This window comes from Macaca nemestrina, chromosome 7 (genome assembly GCF_043159975.1).
Source record: "Macaca nemestrina isolate mMacNem1 chromosome 7, mMacNem.hap1, whole genome shotgun sequence".
NCBI classification, from domain to species: Eukaryota; Metazoa; Chordata; class Mammalia; order Primates; family Cercopithecidae; genus Macaca; species Macaca nemestrina.
This window is the reverse complement of record NC_092131.1, coordinates 164,112,019-164,133,010: the sequence shown is the minus strand read 5'-3', so window position 1 is coordinate 164,133,010 and position 20,992 is coordinate 164,112,019. Positions and strand designations below refer to the sequence as shown.

The window sequence follows — 20,992 nt, the reverse complement described above, 5'->3', positions numbered from 1 at the left end:
ACCCCTCAACTTTTGTTTGTCTGGGAAAGTCTATTTCTCCTTCATGTTTGAAGGATATTTTCACAGGATATGCTAATTTAGGAAAAAAGGTTTTTTTTTTTTTTTCCTTCCGCATGTTTTTATTTCTTTTCTCTTGCTGCTTTATCATTGACCTTTGAGAGCTTGATTATTAAATGTCTTGAGGTAGTCTCAGTTGGATTATATCTGCTTGGTGTCCTATCACCTTCTTGTACTTAAATATTGATATCTTTCCCTAGGTTTGGGAAGTTCTCTGTTATTTTCTCTTTAAATATACTTTCCACCCTGATCTCTCTCTCTCTCTCTCTCTCTCTCTCTCTCTCTCTCTCTCTCGCTCTCTCTCTCCCTCCTCTTTAAGGCCAATAACTTTAGGTTTGCCCTTTCGAGGCTATTTTCTAGATCTTACATTTATGCTTCATTCTTTTTTATTCTTTTTCTCTTTTTTCTCCTCTGGCTGTGTATTTTCAAATAGACTGTCTTCAAGCTCACTAATTCTTCTGCTTGATCAAGTCTACTGTTAAGAGGCTCTGATGTGTTCTTTAGTATGGCAATTGTATTTTTCAGCTCCAGAATTTCTGCTTGATTTTTTTTTTAATTATTTCAATCTCTTCATTAATTTCATCTGACAGGATTCTGAATTCTTTCTCTGTGTTATCTCAAATTTTGTTGAGCTTCCTCAAAACAGTTATTTTGTGTTTTCTGTCTGAAAGTTCACATATCTCTGTCTCTTTGGTACTGGTCACAGGTGCTTATTTCATTCATTTGGTGAAGCCATTTTCTGGGTAGTCTTGATGCTTGTAGATGTTTGTGAGTTTCTGGGTGTTGAAGAGTTAGGTATTTATTATAGTCTTCTCAGTCTGAGCTTGTCTGTGCCCATCCTTCTTGGGAAGGCTTTCCGAGTCCCTTTTCAAAGAGATTTGGGCACTGTAATCTATGTCTTTGGTCACTGCAGTTGTATGTGCATTAGGGGGCACCCTAAGCCCAATGATGCCATGGCTCTTGCAGGCTTGTAGAAGTACTTCCTTGATGTCTTGAGTAAGACCTGAGAGAATTATCTGGATTATCCAGCAGAGACCCTTGTTCTCTTCCCTGACTTTCTCCCAAACAAACAGTCTCTCTCTCTCTCTCTCTCTCTCTCTCTGTCTGTCTCTCTCTCCATCTCTCTGTCTCCACTTGAAGCTAAGGGAGGAGTGACTGAAGCACTCCTGTGGCCACCACAACTGGGACTGTGCTGGGTCAGACCCAAAGCCAGCACTGGGGTCTCACTCAAGGCCCGTAGTTACCACTGCTTGGCTATCACCTATGTTCATCAAGGCCTCTATAACCAGCATGTGGCAAATACAGCCAAGCTCACGTCCTTCCTTTTAGTGCAGTGAGTTCTTCTTGGCCCATAGTGGGTGTGGGTCCAGAGATGTCATCCAGGAGCCAGGACCTGGAGTCAAGAACCTTAGGGATCTACTCGCTGCTTTGTTCTACTACTGCTGGGCTGGCACCCAAGCCTTAAGACAAAGTCCTTCTCACTCTTCCCTCCCCTTTTCTCAAGCAGATGAGTCTCTCCCCATGGCCACCACTGCCCCAGGCCCACAGTAAGCACTACCTGGCTACCGCCATGTTCACTCAAGGCCCAAGGGCTCTTCAGTCAGCTTGTGTGCATGCTACCAAGCCTGGGATTCTCTTTTCATGGAAGTAGGCTCCTCTATGGCCCAGGAAGGATCGAGAAATGCTATCCAGGAGCCAAAGCCTGGAATCAGGAACCCCAGGAGCCCACTTGGTACTCTACATCGCTGGGTAGAGCTGCTGGTACCCAAGCTTCAAAAGAGTCCCCTTACTCTTCTTACCTCTTCTTTCCTTAAGCAAAAGAAGTCTCTATTGTAAGACCCACAGCTGGGAATGTGCTGGGTCACACATGAAGCCAGCATGGCTCTGAGACTCATCCAAGGCCCAAGGTGAATACTGCTTGGTTGCTACTGCTGATTATTCAGGACCCAAGGATTCCTTAATCAGTAGGTGAAAAATTCTTCCAGGACTGAGTCCTTCCCTTCAAGACAGCAGGTTTCCTTTTAGCCCAGAGTGTGTCTAGAAAAGTCATCTGGGAGCTAGGGCCTAGAAAAGAGGCCTCAGGACTCTGCCTTGTGCCCCATTCTACTGTTGCTGAGTGGATATCCAAGTTCCAAGACAAAGTCCTCTTTACTCTTCCCTCTCCTCTCCTCAAGCAGAAGGAAGAAGTTTCTTTCTGTGCTGCCTGGGGCTGGGGGAGAGGTGACACTCCCCTGGCCATCCCAGCTGGTGGCTCACTGGGTCATGTGTGCCCCAAGTCCACTGGCTCTGAGCCAAGCACAGCATTGAGATTTGCCCAGGAATTGCAGTGCTTGTGGCTTAGACTGCCTTTCAAGTTTATTTTGAACCCCACAGCACTTTAGCCAACAGTGGTAGTGGTGAGGCTTGCTGGAACTCAGGTTCCAACAGCCGGGATAAGTGATTCTCCTCTGGGTAGGGCTGGACTAAATGCTCCCTCTGCGGGTGCCATCTGAGTTTCTGCCCTCTGTTGCTTTCCACTGTGATAGGGCAGCCCTGAGGTCATATGCAAAATTCCACGGTTACTGCATTCACCCTCTCCAAAGTGCACAGATTCTCTCTGAGCCACATGGGTTAAGGAAGAAGTGAGGTAGGCAATTCAAAGCTGTCTTTCCTACACTCTTCAGGACCTCTTCCAGTGATATGAAGTTAAAGCCAGGTATTGTGATTGCTCACCTGATTTCTCAATTTTATGAAGGTGATTTTCTTGTTTGTGTTGCTTAATTTGTTGTTCCTGTGGGGGGTATAATTGCTGGAGGCTTCTATTTGGCCATCTTGCTCTCCCTTCTGTTGAAAAGTTAAAAGATTTGTCAACATTGGACAGAATTCTCATGTGACAATAATTGCTCAAACAGAAATAACAGCTATTACCAGAGTATAGGTCTGTTTCTTTACAATGGCTTCCATCACCCCTACTGCATTATGCCCAGTCTATTTCACTCATTTGTGCCACCAGTATGCCCCTGTAGGTCCTAATCAACCTTTATTCCTAAGGGCACCTAGAGAGGGGATCCTTAAAAGGCAAATGACAGTGCCAATTGTGTGGGGAGGTGCCGAAAGACAGAAAACTTTTGGAAAAAAAGTATAGTTGTACTTGACAGGAAAAAAAAAAAAGGAAACACCAGACTGGGCACAATGGCTTATTCCTATAATCCCAGTTCTTTGAAAAGCTGAGCCTAGGTGTTTGAGAATAGCCTGAGTACCAGAGCAAGACCCCATTTCTACCAAAAAAAAAAAAAAAAAAAAGCTAGGCATGGTGGTGCACACCTGTAGTCCAAGTTATTTAGGAGGCTGAGACAGGAGTCAGGGGAGGATCCCTCGAGCCCAGGAATTTGAGGCTGTAGTTTGAGCTATGATCACATCACTGCACTCTAGCCTGGGTGACAGAGTAAGACCCTGTCTCTAAAAATTAATTAATTAATTAATTAAAAAATAAAAAAATTTAAAAAGGAAACAACTTGGAGAAAAGTTAATACTGTACAGCGCATATTGGACTAAGTAGAAAGTACAAGTAGTTCGGTGATTTAGAGCAGTGTGAAGAAAAAAGACAATTGAAAAACTGTATGATGAAAAAGTTTTCCTGAATCTCAGTTTTTGATTTATAAGAAGGCAAACGAGGAGTCTTCTTTACAGGTCATATGAACTTTAGAAATAGGCAAAGTCTCCCTGTGCAGCAGGGATGCAGCCTTAAGTACTTTCTTTCTCACAGTTCATGGATGAAGACCGAAGGAACTGAACGGCAATAACGGAGGTTTGGCTTAGGCTGAACATTAGGAACAAACCCCATTCCAGTATTATGTATGTTAAATCTGAGATAACTGCACAGAATGATAAATTATTTGCACTTAAGTGATTTGTGTCCAGTCTTAATTTATTGCAGGGGAGTGAGTGATGATATGAAGAGGTCAAGGCCATTGAAAGAACAATTTGTTGTTACTCACAGTTCCCCTAGAAACAAGAGGCCCAGCACACCATGTGAGGCCACATGGGGAAGCAGCAGAGTAGATCAGGAGGCAGAAGCAGGAAGGAGCATGGTCTAGAGCCTTTATGGTATTTTCTTCGTGAGAGGCAAGGCAGGAGAGGAGAAACAGCTTAGTATTGGCTATTTGGAATAATGTCTGTGGGCTCTGATATAGCATAGGAGTGGTGTCTAGTTGCCTGGTATGATTTAGAGTAGGGGAAGTATTGAAATGGTGTATGGGAGTTAGAGAAATGAGGTGATTGAGCTTATGGACTCAGGATTGGTTGGAGAATTTGTAATAGGATTTTGTTCACAGGGGATATGTAAACAACTTTACCCACTGGTTTGGCCCTGTGATTAATGAATGCCAAATAGACAAATAAAGAATCGAAGAAAACATAGAACATGAGTGAACACTGAGAAGCATTCAGTCCAGTCACTTCATTTTACAAATAAGGAAGTTGATATTTAAAGATGTGACCTCATTTGTCCAAAATCCAATGAAGCTTGCTAGCAGCGCTGCATAAAATAAAATCCCTATGCACTATTCCCCATTCTATGATCTCTTGGCTACACTATATTGACTTATGCAGATAATGCAATTCCATTCATCATGTATTGGAAATCTAAAGTGGGGATTAGCAAATTTTTTTGTAAAAAATCACCTAGTAAATATTTTCTATTAATACTAATATTTATATTTATATTTATGTTTTTGTAGCAAATCACCTAGTAAATATTTGCAAGTCATACAGTCTCTGTCACAACTCAAATCTGCCATTTTAGCACTAAAGCAGCTGTAGACAATGGATTAAAAAAATGGGTGTGGCCATGTCCCACTGAAACTATTCAGCAATGCTAAAATTTAAGTTTCGTATTAATTTTCATATGTCATAAAATATTATTTTAAAATTTCTTTTCAATCATTAAAAAATGCCATAACTATTCTTAGCTTGTGGGCTATATACAAAGACAGCAGGCTGAGTTTTGCCCATGAACCATAGTTTACTGACCCTTGGGCTAAAGAATTTGTATGTACACTTCCTATATAATCTCAGATGATTGAGCCAAATGAGAGTTCAACACTCCAGGTCTTTATTTCTCCATTAATAAAATGAGATAAATACACTATAAGGTCCCTTGTGGACCTGTGGCCTTGAGGTTTTTGCAAAGGATAGTCAAACACAAAAATGGGCTGTAGGCTCTCTTTTATGGGAAGCTCTTTAGAATACTTCTACCTGAAATATCTCCAGGAACCACAGCAATTCAGGAACTACAGTGTGAAAAACATCAGATGCACAGAATGTTAAAGTTAAAAAAGGTCTGTGGGAGGATGTTTAGGAAACAGGATAAGAGACATTTCTGTACTTCTCAAAGCTACTATAAATTAGGATTATCCAAAGAATTGGAGAATGTCCCCTAAAACACACTCTTAGACAAAGACTTGGGTGCAGGTAGTTAATGTCAAAGGCAAAAATAAGAGACACAAATGAGACAGGGAAGATTGATAGGGAAATGAGGAAACAGTAAGATTGCGTTAATGAACAAGTTAGTGCCATGAGTAAGTAGAGCTCAGTTCTGCTGGAAACTGTCTAAGAAACTATGACATGGCTTTGGAATTGTTTCACAGAGGGTGGGGAGGCCTAGGCATTTATCTATCAAGTCCAGTTTTTCCATGATTGAGGGTTACTCTGAGGGTGTAAACTCACCCATACTTTCTTTTTTTTTTTTTTCCAGATGGAGTCTCGCTCTGTCGCCCAGGCTGGAGTGCAGTGCTGCAGTCTTGGCTCACGGCAAGCTCTGCCTCCGAGGTTCATGCCATTCTCCTGCCTCAGCCTCCCGAGTAGCTGGGACTACAGGTGCCCGCCACCACGCCCGGCTAACTTTTTGTTGTTTTAGTAGAGACAGGGTTTCACGGTGTTAGCCAGGACGGTCTCGATCTCCGGACCTCGTGATCTGCCCGCCTCGGCCTCCCAAAGTGCTGGGATTACAGGCGTGAGCCACCGTGCCCGGCTAAACTCACCCACACTTTCAGGTTTTACCAGCAGGAGAACAGACTCTCCCAGATTGCTGAAGAAATTCCTCAGGCAAAGAAGAAAAGAACCTGGATGAAAGTGAGAAACTATAAAAATGCCAGAAATACCTACCATGGTACTCAGAGGGGAGCTAAAGAGATAAGGTGTGGTTGTCAATATTTCAGCTACAGGGATGATAGAAGGAAGGGGAAAATCAACATTTTCTAAAGTCATTTGGCCTCAAAACACTTCTTTCTGTGAAGCATCCCAACTTAGTTGACTCTAGAACTCCTTCATTCATAAAGCATCTGTCTTTAGGGAGATACTGCAATAAGGTAGATGGGATGATCTTAGTAAAATTAGAAGATCTCTTCAGGCTCTATTTTCTAGGATCAAAATGACAAAGCATTCACTAAATACCAGTAAGCCTCTGATATCCGTGGGGCAGAAAGTAGGCCAATCATTTCACACAGTGCCAGGCACGAGGTCAACTCCAACACGAAAAGCACAGTGAAAAACAATTTACCTCCAAATGAGGTTGCCATCTGAAGTGAGGCATGTCAGAGGAGGGACAGAATGTTCAAAGTGTGGTTGGAATCAGGACAAGGCATGACCATCTGCCATCCAAGTCCCATCTCTTGAATCCTTTAGCCACCTGCACACCTGTGCAGGCATGTCATATTGAGGAAGGGATGGCCATGCCATCATAATGCGACAGCAATAAAAACAAAAGCTCAAGAAATCACTCTTAGGCCTCCGACACCATTACTTTCCTAAATTTAGAATCTGCCCCCAAGAAGAAACATATGGAAAAAGAGATTCATAAGCCTAAAGCCGAAATCTAAACAAGACTGAAGTTTCTGTGTGATCTGAATTTTTAGACTACCGGGTCATATGTGGAAAATCAGCAAGCTGTTAAAGGAATAGCATAGCAAATGCTGAACAGATCCTAATCTGGAATCCATTACGTATCTTCTCATTTTGAACTTTGATCAACACAAGAATCACCTCTTCTCTAACCTCATTCAGATTTCACCTCTAGATCTACTTTTCCCAGGAAAGCCAAATAAATCCATCCAAAACTAATTATAGAGAAGTGCCTCTAAGTGCTCAAAGCAATCAGTTCCCCTGAAGAGCTTTGCACAAAAGAGCACAGCTTGCCTATTCTAGTTCTTTAGACCCTCAACAACAGAGATTGGGTTTATGTAAATGTGATGTGCTTGTCTAAGATCCATTATGTGAGAAATGTTATTTACTTGGTCTATCTTCTCTAGGCAACAGTAATTTTTATTCTAAATGTTAGATAAGGTCCTCCCAGTTCAAGTGCCTCTCCTTAAAAAGACCTTTCAATTTGGAAACTATAAAGATACCAAAAGTCACACCATTAGTAAGAACTCACCAAATATATTATATCCAGGAAAATAGATATGCCCTTTGCTAATTAGTTAGCTTAAGCATATAATGGGAAAGCAACACAGCAGAGCAGTTAGATATTCAAACTCGGAGGTCAGATTGCCTGGGTTCACCCTGGCTTCACCACTAAATAGCTGTGTGACTTGAGTCAAGTCACTCAAGCTCTCTGAGACTCCATTTCCATATGTAAAAATGAAGCATGGTAACATATGTAAGTGAAATGCACATAAATGAAAATGCATATATGTGTTTAGCATTGTATCTGGAGCATACTGAGCTTTAAAACAGTAGGTATGTATGGTAGGCTGAGAATGCCCGCCGCCCCCCACCACCAAAAGTATTCATGTCCTAACTCCTGGACTCTGTAAATGTCACCTTATGTAGAACAAGCACCTCTGCAGATGTGATGAAGGTAAGGATCTTGAGATGAAGAGATGATCTGGATCATTAATAGAGTGGACCCTAAATGCAATTGCAGGTATCTTTATAAGAGGGAGGCAGAGGGAGATCACACACACACACACACACACACACACACACACACACACACGAAGGGGCCATGTGAAGATGGGGGTAGACAGAGATTTATAAGTGCCATTCACAAAGGCTACAATGATGCTATCACAAGGCAAGGAATGTCAGCAGCTGGCAGGGGGAACCTTCAGAGGGAGTGTGGTCCTGCTAACACCGTGATTTCAGCCTAGTGATACTGATTTTGGACATCTGGCCTCCATAACCATGAGAAAATAAATTTCTGTGGTTTTAACTCACCAACTTTGTGGTAGTTTGTTACAGTGGCCACAGAAAACCAGTGTAACAATACTATTTATTTATTTATTTATTTACTTACTTGTTTTTGAGACAGAGTCTGGCTCTGCCACACACGCTAGAGTGCAGTGGCTCAATCTTGGCTCACTGCAACCTCCATCTCCCGGGTTCACGTGATTCTTGTGCCTCAGCCTCCCAAGTAGCTGGGATTACAGGCATGTGCCACCATGTCCAGCTAATTTTTTTATTTTTGTAGAGACAGGGTTTCGCCTTGTCAGCCAGGCTGGTCTCAAACTCCTGGCCTTAAGTGATCTGCCCATCTCATCCTCCCAAAGCGCTGGGATTACAGGTGTGAGCCACTGCACCCAGCATCTTTTATGTATTTGCACTGATTATTGCAGTGTAACAAAACTTAGTTACTTAAACAGCAAATGTGTTATCCCACAGTATCTGTGGGTCAGGAGCCTGGGCACAGCTTAGTTTGGTGTCTGTGCCTCAAGGTGTCTCACAAGGTTGGAATCAAGATATTGGCAGAGGCTGTGGTCTCATCTCAAGGCTTGAGTGAAGAAGGAACTAAGGAAGATTCAGTTCTGCATAATAGTAGACTGAGGGCCTCAAATCTTGCTGAGTGTGGACAGAAGCTACTCTCAGTTTCTTGTCGCACGTGACCCTTCATACAACAGCTTACAACACAGCAGCTGACTTCATCAGAATGAGCATGACAGTGATCGAGAGAGAGAGAGAGAGAGAGTGTTGGTGGAAGTCAACACCTTTTTAAACAATCTCAGAAATGACAGCCCATCACTTTTGCTGCAGTGTCTTTGTTAGAAGTGAGTCACTAGGTCTAAGGACATTAACTATCCAGAATAGTTACCTGCACAAAGTCTTTTCGTTTGACAGCTGCCCTGGCTCTTTATCACCGGCTGACTTTTTTTGAATGCTAACCTAATCTAATTCACATTGGTCTGTTTATTACAGAATGCAAGACTGTTAATAGAAAAAGTTCCCAGTCATTCAATCTGCAAATGCCCAAAATTCAGACTTTAAAGTAAAAATCTACCATGTCTATGTAGATTTATGGTTTTACATCTGCTTCCATGTGTTTCTGTGTATCTTCTTCTGCTCTGAAAAATATGTCTGCTACGTAGTATCTAAGAATGGCTTCTTCTGGCCAGGCATGGTGGCTCATGCCTGTAATCCCAGCACTTTGGGAGGCCAAGGGAGGCAGACCACAAGGTCAGGAGATCGAGACCATCCTGGATAACACGGTGAAACCCTGTCTCTACTAAAAATACAAAAAATTAGCCGAGTGTGGTGGTGGGGTGCCTGTAGTCCCAGCTACTCAGGAGGTTGAGGCATGAGAATGGCATGAACCTGGGAGGCAGAGCTTGCAATGAGCTGAGATCACACCACTGCACTCCAGCCTGGGCTACAGAACGAGACTCCATCTCAGAAAAAAAAAAAAAAGAAAAAAGAAAAAAGAAAAAAAAAATGGCTTCTTCTATATAGTGAGAGGGTTTTTGTAGATTTCCCTGCATTTGGCACAAGGAGAACAACTTCCAGCCCAGAACATCTTTTCTAGTTCTCAATGGTCACTCCATATGTCTCTCACCATGCCTCTCATCAGCCCCACAATCCATGGCTAGCCTTCAAAACTGTCCTTTCGTTTCACTAACGTTTTGCTATTTGACATTCACACCACTCAAATCAAATATTACAGATTTTTGAACCACAAAATATCTTCAATTTAGCTAATCAAGTCTCAAAAAGAAAAGCTCAGAGAGCTTTCTCTCTGATATTCTCGGTGCTAGTTAAGGACAGTTGATGTTGAAGCCTATTGATGTTGAAGCAACTCCTAATAGGAGTAGTTGTGTGTGTGTGTGTACACACATGTGTATGTGCGTTGTTCATTATGCACTGCTTTTAGATGCTATCATTAGTCCTCAAATACACAATATGTACTCAGGAAATGTTTGTAAGCAACATCAAAATCCATGCCAGAACAAAAATAATATCCAAAAGAATCATAAAATTGTTATGAGGAGGGTGATGAGAAGGGATGTTCATGTGTGAGCTTGGTCCCATGCAGCACACTAATTCTTTCTTTGGCTTCCTCTCGTAGTATCAGTCAAAGAACAGTCAGGAGACAGAAAGAACACAGTAATTTTAAGAGGAAATGTTAATGTAAAGAATTATTAATCATTTATAGGGGATTAGCTACCAAGAGGGGATAATAGAGAAATCTAAAGATTACCCGAGGTCTGAATGAGAGAACTCAAAGATGGAACAAACTTGGAAGGGGGCCTCTTCCTCAGGACTGGGATACAGATCACAATAAAGGGACTGTGGCTTCAGCCTATAGGATAGCAGAAAAGCCACAGTTGGCCCATAGTTTGCAGGCCAAGGGTGGCAGGCAGAGAACCACTATTGGGTGCCAATGAAACTCCCGAGGAAGCTGTCAGCAGAGGCTGCTGATGAATTCACTGAAGGCTGTCAGAAGTTCCCTACAGAACTCACCCAGAAGCCACCCACAAAGATGTTGCTAAGATCACAAAGAAGCCACCTTTTTAGGAAGCTGCCTGTGGCTCATACTATTCAAACTCGCCAGGGGGCATCTCAACTGGGTATCCTGCATACGCCAGCCAAGCACCACGGGAAGGAGGGAAAGGGACAGCTAAAGCAGGAAAAGAAGTCCCTTCCCCCTCTAGTGTTCCTCTATTGCCGTCTACTGACAAAACTTGACGTGCTGCCAAGAGGTAAAGAAGAAATGTTTACAAGATCCATCTTGGCTATCAAGCACAACATTAAAGGGTGGATTTGGAGCTGAGAGACAATAATTCAATAACAGGCACACTCCTGTCATCAGTGATGTGACATGAGCTCTAATCTCAGCTCTGCTAATGTGCTAGCACCTAGGGACTTTTTAAACAGATGATTCCCTGCGTCACACCTTAGTATTGCTTCACTTTTCTTAATCCAATCTATGGAATATTTTGAGTTTGATAGACCCAATGAGCCACTCTATTACTTCAACATGTGATAATTTAAAATAGCAAATAATTTTTTCTATTTTATTTTTCCTCATACCAATCACTAAGTAAGATAATCTGGATTCAATTTATACTGTTACTATAGCAAATTATCATAACTTTAGTGGCTTAAAACTATATACAAATTTATTTTCCTACAGCTCTGGAGGTCAGAAATCTAAAATGGGTCTGCTGGGCTGCATTCCTTCTGCAGTCTCTAGGGAAGAATTCGTTTCTCTTTTTAGCTTCTAGAGGTGAACTGCATTTCTTGGCTCATGGCTCCTTCTTTCATCTCCAAAGCTAGCAGTGTATCATCTTCTCTGCTCTCTGACTCCTGCTTCTGTCCTCACATTATCTGACTTTGTTCATTTTGCCTCCCTCTAAGAAGGACTGCTGCAATTACATTTGGTCCATGAGGATCATCTAGAAAAATTCCCCCACCTCAAGATTGTTAATTTAATCATAGCTGCAAAATATTTTGTGCCATGTAAGGTAATATATTCATAGGTTCTGGATATTAAGGCATAGATATCTTTGGGAGGCCATTATTCTTTCTATCATACACTCCTTCCTAAAATTAAAGTCTTTTGGATATCACCTAGTTTTGCTTTGTGTATATTTTCTTACTTAAAAGAATCTCAAAACCTACCTGCTCTGACCCTGGCTTTCAAGACACCAAGACACCATAGATTACGAACACTTGATTTCCCTTCAGCTCCCCATTCTTAATTTCAAGAAAATTTTGTTTCCTCAATTTTAACCCTCCGTCTAATTTCTTTAAAAATAAAATAGAAATACTTTAGCTTATGAATTTCCTAGACCTAATGACATAAGCTTTCTGCAAGCCATTAGGTATACCAACCTCCCTGCACCCACTTCAGTTGTCTTCCAAGAGTTAGAGGGATTTCTGAATTGATGGAGAGAGGTGAAAACGGCATTCAGTGTGTGCGTGCACACATGTTCTACCCTGCAAGTTCTACCCCACAAGACTAAAATTGTTTAATGTGTTTCCCTTTCCTTCCATGTTCCCTTTACTCTCCTTCTGCCTCTCAGTATATGGCAGGAGAGAAAGTGGAATGCATAATTAATTCTAAGTCACGTAAAAATCCTAAAGGAAAAGACACTGTATTAGTCAAGGTTCTCTTAGAGGGACAGAACTAATAGGAGATATATATATATATGAATTTATGAAGTATTAACTTACACAACTGCAAGGTCCCACAATAGGCCATCTGCAAGCTGAGGAGCAAAGAAAGCCAGTCAGTCCAAGTCCCAAAACTGAAGAACTTGGAGTCCGATGTTTGAGGACAGGAAGCATCGCAGTACGAGAGAAAGATGTAGGCTGGGAGGCTAGGCCCGTCTCTCCTTTTCATGTTTTTCTGCTTGCTTTATATTTGCTGGCAGCTGATTAGATTGTGCCCACCAGATTAAGGGTGGATCTGCCTTCCCCAGCTCACTGACTCAAATGTTAATCTCTTTTGGCAACACCCTCATAGACACACCCAGGATCAATGCTTTGCATCCTTCAATCCAATCAAGTTGACAGTATTAACCATCACAGACACTTCTCCATTAGAGGACAGAAAGTCAAAAGTAACTAGGAAACAATAAGATACCAATACCCACTAAGTACCATTTAATGATATTAAATTAATACCATTAAAATTGCCAAAACTCAAAACGCTGACAACACCAAGCGCTGAAAGATGTAGAACAACAGGAACTGTATTCATTGCTGGTGGGAATGCAAAATGGTATAGCTATTCTGGAAGACACTTTGGCAGTTTCTTACAAAACTAAACATACCCTAATCATACAATGTAGAAATCATATTCTTTGGTATTTACTCAAAAATTTGAACACTTATGTCCATGCAAAAGCTGTTTTCACATAGATGTTTGTCACAGCATTATTCTTAACAGCCAAAGCTTGGAAGCAACCAAGATGGCCTTCGGTAGGTAAATGTATAAATAAACTATGGTACATCCAGACAATGGAATATTTATTATTCAGTGACAAAAATAAATGAGCTATCAAGACATAAAAAGACATGGATGAATCTTAAACATATATTACTAAGTGCAAGAAGCCTGACTGAAAGGGCTATATACTATATGATTTCAAGTATATGACATTCTAGAAAAAGCAAAACTATGAAGACAGTAAAAGCATCAGTGGCTGCCCAGGGTTGGGGGAAGGAAGGAATGAATAGGCAGAGCATAGAGGATTTTTAGGGCAGTGAAATGATTCTGCATGATACTATAACAGGAGATGTATGTCATTATATATTCATCCAAACCCATAGAATGTACAACACCAAGGGTTAACCCAAATGTAAACTACGGACTTCAGATGATACTGAGATGTCCATGTAGGTTCATCAGTTGTAACAAATGCACCCCTATGGTGGGGCGTGTTGATAATGGGGGAGGCTATGTGTATATGGAGGCAGGGGTTATATGGCAAATCTCTGCACCTTCTGCTCAGTGTTGCTGTGAACCTAAAACTGCTCTAAAAAATAAAGTCTATTTTTTAATGGGATTATGAAGAAATGAAAAAGGAATTTTTATTAGCCCATTGCCAATAACAGTTAAAAGTGAAGATTAAGACCAGTAAGAATAGATGTGCCATTTGTGAGTGATGGAAAACCTGTCAGTGTAGCCACTGCATCAGGCTCTGTGGACAATGGGGACTCCTCATGAACTCCCAAGGTGACTTGAAAGCAAATTAACCAGCCTAAGATAGATAATCCAGTAGTCCGAAAAGATGGATGATTTGAGGGGTGCTGATGGTGCAAGACTAAGTGGCAAAGAAGTGCAATCTCTGTTCAAATACCAGTGAATACATGAGCCATCTCAAGATCAAGCACCTATGCGAACTTCCAGGGCTGCAGAAATAAGCAGTGGTCAGCTATACTTTCAGCCTGGAAAAAGTCTAGCCCCCAAGTACAAAGGAAAGGTATATAATAAGGCCTAAGTTATAATGGAAATTATTGAACATTCCTGCTTTAAATTTTTGGAAATATCACCCTATAATCTTCCCTTTCTGACCACCCTGTTCTCTGCCCCTTGCCTTAACACCATCAAAAAGTTTATCTGGGTTTATTCACACACCCATGACTACCTGTAGGATAAAAGAATAAAGTTTGTTGTTGCTGTTGTTGTCATACCATAGGAGTTAGATACCTTGACCTAGGTTTTTTTTTTTCCAACTATTTAAACCTCTAAGGAACAGATTGTGAACCCTGGATCATTAAGACAGAGTGTAAGAAAGAGACACAGAAGGAGAGACTGAGAGACAGACAGAGAGAATGAAGATATGACTGTATTTATATGGCCAAGGGTCTTCCACTGAAGATAGTGGACTGAGTTCATGTTTTTTTCTTTGCATTGCTTCCACTAAAATTTCACTGACATAAAAAAAATACTAATAAATATACAGCACCTGTGAAAGCAAAGAAAGCTTCTGCAAATGACCAGAAACTTGAGGAATTTCTGGATATTATAAAAGCATATAGAATGAAATTAATTTTTAAGTGAATTGCCAAAACTTCTGCCTTCTAATAGAAGTAAAGAAGGAGGAGTGATGGAGGAGTACATAGTTTGGTTTCCTAATAGAGTTCAGAAAAGTTTAAGCTCCAAGAAGCAGGAGTGGGTCATGGAAGCATGGGAGTGGGTGGGGTCTTAGAAATATGGCAGGAGCTGGGCCAGAATCCTGCTCTGTGCATTCTCAAGCCTGGCTATGGCCTCTCCCCTGACTGCAGTTAGCAAAGCAACTCAATAACAAAAATGGGAATCTGCCTGCCAGAGGAGCCAGAGAAATGGCTGTGCCTTGTTCAAATTTAGATCGGTATAATGGAAGAAAAGGAAAAGGAAAAAAACACTCAGGGCAACAGGAAAGGCTTTTAAAGCATTGTCTTCATCATAAGAAGTTCCTGCTTCCTCAGTTGAGGGGCTCCTATTCTGTCAGTCTGCTCACCATCAAAACATCCTAGAGGAAAACACAGCTTTTAGAAGTGCCCACCTACTGACTGCATCTGGGTAAGGGTACTCAGAGGGCACTGTAGGCAGTCATCCGAAAAGCAGGGAGGCCTGCAAGTATGGTTTGTCTCTGTGTCCACACCCAAATCTTATCTCCAATTGTAATCCCTGTGTGTTGGTGGCAGGGCCTGGCGGGAGGTGATTGAATCATGGGAGTGGACTTCCCCCTTGCTGTTCTTGTGACTGTGAGTGAGCCCCATGAGATCTGGTTGTTTGAAAGTGTGTGGCACTTCCCCCTTCACTCTCTCTCTCTCTTGCTCTGCCATGGGAAGATGTGCCTTGCTTCCCCTTTGCCTTTTGCCACAACTGTAAGTTTCGTGAGGCCTCCCCAGCCATGCAGAACTATAAGTCAAACCTCTTTTCTTCATAAGTTACCCAGTCTCAGGTAGTTATTTACACCAGTGCGAAAATGGACTAATATACCTGCTTAGGGGTGTGTATCAGTGACATTCACAAATTCTGAAGAAACCCACACTTGATACCATTGTTAATCAATGCAAGTCTTTACTGGTAAACAGTTATAGACAACAAAGAAGAAAGTCAACAGGCTAAGAGAAGGGCACCAACATAACTAAGCTGAAGACTTAACTGCTAAGTAAAGAGTGTTAAAGCAAGAAATAGGAGACAACTTTAAGAAATTTTTTTTAATTATTGTCCTCAGAGAGAGTTAAGTGGCCATGATTTAGTAAAATGAAGAAATCAGATTCGAAAAAGAAAGCCGTTGGAGAACTAGTGCATTCTAGACATTAAAAATATGATTATAAAGGTAAAATTTCGGTGGGAGGCAAAATAGTAGAATGAAAATAGATTAATAAAAATTGTTGGCTTGTAAAAACAAGTAATAGAATTCTACACAACTGGAAAAAAAAAAGAGATGTAAATGATTAAAGATAAATTATATGGAAGATAGGTCTAAAAAATTCCACATCTAGTAATAGGAGATGAAGAAGGGAAAAAACAGAGAAAATGAATGAAAGCAATAATCAAAGAAATAATAAAAGAAAATTTCCCTGACCTAAAGTTTTCTATCTTCAGATTAAAAGGGTTCAGTAAGTGAAGAGCAGGAATATTAATTTTTTTAAATACAGATTTCAAAATCCTGCCGGGCGCAGTGGCTCGCGCCAGTAATCTCAGCACTTTGGGAGGCCAAAGCAGGTGGCTCACTCGAGGTCAGGAGTTCGAGGCCAGCCTGACCAACATGGTGAAACCCCGTCTCTACTAAAAATTCAAAATCCAGGATTAAAATTAAAATATTTTAATTTTCCAGAGAAACACAACAATTTATGCATAAGAAATGAAAATTAGATGGGCATGGAACTTCTTACATACAACACTAGATGTTAAAAGACAATGGAGCTCTGTTTATGAAGTTCTGTGGAAAAGTAGTTTAAACCTTAAATTCTGTATGCAATCAAAATTATCACTAAGTATGGAGGTAAAGAATATTTTCAGATGTGTAATGACACAGATCATATACGACCTATATATTTTCAGAGAGAAATAAAAGAGCCCCAGAATGACTTCTGTAAAATGAAAAATAAATCATAGTGAAGAATTCAAGAAAGAGGAAGATGTGAAACTAAACCAACAAAATAGTAGCGGGCAAAGAAATCAGTAAAATCTTTGAGTCAGAATGATTGCAGATAATATTGTGAAACTTAATGGCGCTGTTAGGAAGAAGATGACTAAAATAGAAGTTAATAATACTTCTAAAACTGAAGCAATCTGGAACTAAAATTCCTAGTAATTTCAAGCTCAAGTAACAAGGAAAAAGGAAGTAAAATCTACCTAGAATATTTATCTTGTATGGATGGGATAATACAAATTCTGGTTAATTCTTCTAAGGAAAATATGGGTCAGTTTATCAGAAGTTTCAATTTTGCTTTTTTTAAAAAAAAAAAATAGAGTTCACATTTTAGAACAGGTTTAGGTTTGTATCAAAATTGAGTTGAAAGTATGAAGAAGTCACATATTCCTCCTACCCCTTCACATTCATAACCTCCCCCACAGTAAGTATCCCCCACTAGAGTGGTATATTACACTAGAGTTCACTATTTTTTTAAGAGACAGGGTCTCACTCTGTCACCCAGGCTGGAGTGCAGTGGTAAAATAATAGCTCACTGCAGCCTCGAACTCCTGGACTCAAGTGGTCCTCTCACCTCACCCTCCTGAGTAGCTGGGACTACAGGCAGTGCCACCACGCCTGGCTAATTTTTATTATTATTATTATTTCATAGAGATGGGGTCTTGATTTGTTACCCAGGCTGGTCTTGGATTCCTGGCTTCAAGCAGTCCTCTAGGCTTTGTCTCCCCAAGCACTAGCATTACAGGTTTGAGCCACTATGGCTCAGCTGTAGTTCTATGGATTTGGACAAATGTATAATGACATGTACAACATCTGAGGTTTTTTTTTTATAAATTGAATTTAATTTTTAAATTCTTTTTTTTAGAGACAGGATCTTGCTCTGTCACCCAGTTTGGAGTGCAGTGACACAGTCATCACTCACTGCAGCCTCAAACTCCTGAGATCAAGTGATCCTCCCACCTCAACCTCTGGAGTAGGTAGGACTACAGACGCACCACCATGCTTGGCTAATACGTTTTTTCAATTTTTTAATATTTTTTGTAGAGATGGAGTCTCCCTATGCTGCCCAGTCTGGTCTTGAGAGCTTCAGTTTTAAATAATAGATTGTTCTCCTCTCTTTCTAAATTTCAATCAAAACACAGGAAGTATTTTAAAAGGGAAAAACTGTGAGGTAAAAGAATAGGGAGAGGGGAGGAAAGAAATAACTTCATAGAGAAAAATTCAATGAACCCTTGGAAGAAAATATAGGAAAGTACGGTTACGGACTTGGGAAAGAAGAGAAATACACAATGTAAGTACCACTGTAGAAGCCAGTCCTGAAAAGAAGCAAGCCCGCTGAAGTATCTGCAACTCAGAAGCACTTGGTACCACCCAAGGGGAGCTAAGAGGTAAGGTGGGAAAAAGGGCAGTGATTGAGACTACTACAGACAGCTGGACTTGCAAAAGATAGCAATGGATACGTAATAAGCCAAGCAAATTCAAAATAATTTTGTGCTGAATATGCTAATTAGCTTGATTATGGTAATCATTGCACAATTTATATGTGTACCAAAGCATCACATTAAACATCTTAAATATATATAATTTTATTTGTCAATTATACCTCAATAAAGCTGGGGGAAAGTTTAAATAAAAATAAATTAATAAATAAAAATAAGTTAACTAGTAAATTCTGAAGAAACAAAAATAATATAATCATAGTATTGCTCTTTGGTTTAAGAGAAATACAATTTTAAAGTAAACTTTGTTGGTTTAATTTAGTAAGGTTGGTTTCAGGAAACTGTGGATGGATCAGCAATAGGAAATCTGTTAATGTATTCACGTTGTTTACTAGATTAAAAAATACAAAATACATGATTAGGTGGATAACAAAAATGTGTTGGACAAATTTGCATTCTGGGTATTTAAAAATGTATTTGTAAACAATAAAACAATGGATGCTTCCTACTTATCAGAAACCCAAAGCAACTAAGTAGTTACCAGAACAGCACTTTTTAATGGGACACTACTATTAAAATAAGGACAGACTAAGATGCCTGATTCAGCATTGTTTTAGAAATCATAATAAATGGAAAATATGTCTGTTTGCAGATGATATGATCATCCTTCCTAGAAAATCCAAAGCATTCATTAAGGTAGGCTAAACCATTATAACAAATGAGCACTAAGTTTCCAGTTGCTTAAAAATAAGTTTATTTTCATTTAGATAAAGTGCTCCAGGTCTGCGTGCAGCTCTCCATGACGTAACTCAGAAACTCAGCATGTTTCCACCTTGTGGCTCCATTATTCCCTGGGGACTTAATATCATATGCATAGCAGGGTGTATGTGGGGGATTTTTTAGAAGTGACCCCCATTGCTTGTGTTCTTAATCTATTATTGGACTTGGTCACATGGCCAGAGCTAATAGTCAGGGTGTTTAGTAATATGTTTTAGCTATTTGTCCAGAAGGAAAGAGAGACTAGGTTTTGATTGACAATAGCAGTGTTCCACACAAGAACCACTTGAAATATCCAAATGCTTACCAGTATAAAAATCTAAAAAGATAAAATTTAAAAATCAATTGTGTTTTATTACAGATTACTCAATTGGAATATATAATATTAACTTTTTAATTCAATGTAGCAAAAAACTATAACATCTTTGGAAGGCAGTTCAACAGTTTCTTTTTTTTTTTTTTTTTTTTTTTTTTTTTTTTTTTTTGAGATGGAGTCTCATCCTGTCACCAGGCTGGAGTGCAGAGGCTCACTGCTACCTCCACCTCCTGGGTTCAAGCGATTCTCCTGCCTCAGCCTCCCGAGTAGCTGGAACTAGAGGCAAGCGCCACCACGCCTAGCTAATTTTTTTGTGTTTTTAGTAGAGACAGGGTTTCACCATGTTGGCCAGAATGGTCTCAATCTCCTGACCTCATGATCCACCCACCTCAGCCTCCCAAAGTGCTGGGATTACAGGCGTGAGCCACTGCGCCCGGCCAGTTTCTTACAAAACTAATCATACTCTTATCATACCATTCAGCAGTCGTATTTCTTAGTATTTACCCAAAGGAGCTGAAAACGATGTCCACACAAAAACCTGCATATGAATTTATTTTTAATTGCCAAAATTTGGAAGCAACGAAGATGGCCTTCAGTAGGTAAATGGATAAACTCTGGCACAGCCAGAGAGTGGAATATTATTCAATGCAAAGAAGAAATGCAAGCCATGAAAAGATATGGAGGAAACCTAAATGTACATCACTAAGTGAAAGGAGCCAATTTGAAAAGGCTATATATGATATGATTCCAACTACATGACATTCTGGAAAATATAAAACTATGAAAAAAGTAAAAATCTCAGTAGTTGCCAGGGGTTTGAGGGGGAGAAGAGAGGACTAGGCAGAGCACAGAGGATTTTTAGGGCACTGAAAAGACGCTATATGATACTATAGTGGTGGCTACATGTCATTATACATTTGTCCAGACCCATAGAATGTACAACACCAAGAGTGAACCCTAATGTAAATCCATAGTTTTATGGGGTTTGGGTGATAATGATGTGTCAATGTAGTTCATCAATTGTAACAAATGTATCACTTTGGTGGAAGATGTTGATAATGGGGGAGTTTATGCATATGTGGAGGCAGGGGTCTATGGGAAATCTCTATGCCTTCCTCTTTGTTGTAAATGTAAAACTGTTCTTTTAAAGTCTTTAATAAAATAACTATGATATTTTAGAAATAAATAACAAATAATATGTAAAATCAATATAAAGAAAGTATGAAACTATATTAGATACAAATAGATTTGAATAATATAATTATTCTATTTCCTCTTGAAAACACTCCATTGTATAAAGGAACCAATTCATTTGAAATTACTGTAAAAGTTCCATGCAATCCCAATAAAAATCCCAGTGGCTTTTGTTGATGCTGTTTGAAACTTGAGTCTAAAGATCATCTGGAAATGTAATGTGCAAAAATAATAAGAAAAATTTGGGAAACAAAATCTTTACATCTCAAACTTTACAACAGTAATTGAAGTAGTGTGGCACTGTAACAAAAATAGACAAATTGATCATGATATGAAATAGAGTCCAGAAGCAGACATATGCA

General features: G+C 40.0%; 1 protein-coding gene across 2 annotated transcripts in view; it reads left to right on the top strand.

Annotated features, from left to right (window-relative positions):
• The window catches only part of LOC105492607 (transmembrane and coiled-coil domains 5A), an 87,384-nt gene extending 68,370 nt beyond the window's left edge, over window positions 1-19,014 (top strand). Inside the window, exon 11 of one of the 2 annotated variants that reach the window (XM_071067124.1) lies at window positions 18,996-19,014. In XM_071067124.1, the coding sequence (XP_070923225.1) occupies window positions 18,996-18,999 (4 nt within the window). In that variant the 3' untranslated portion in view covers window positions 19,000-19,014. Of the gene's footprint in view, window positions 1-1,872; window positions 1,958-18,995 lie in introns of those variants that run through there. The other variant, XM_071067122.1, reaches the window with a different exon arrangement.
• The last annotated feature ends 1,978 nt before the right edge of the window (window positions 19,015-20,992 follow it).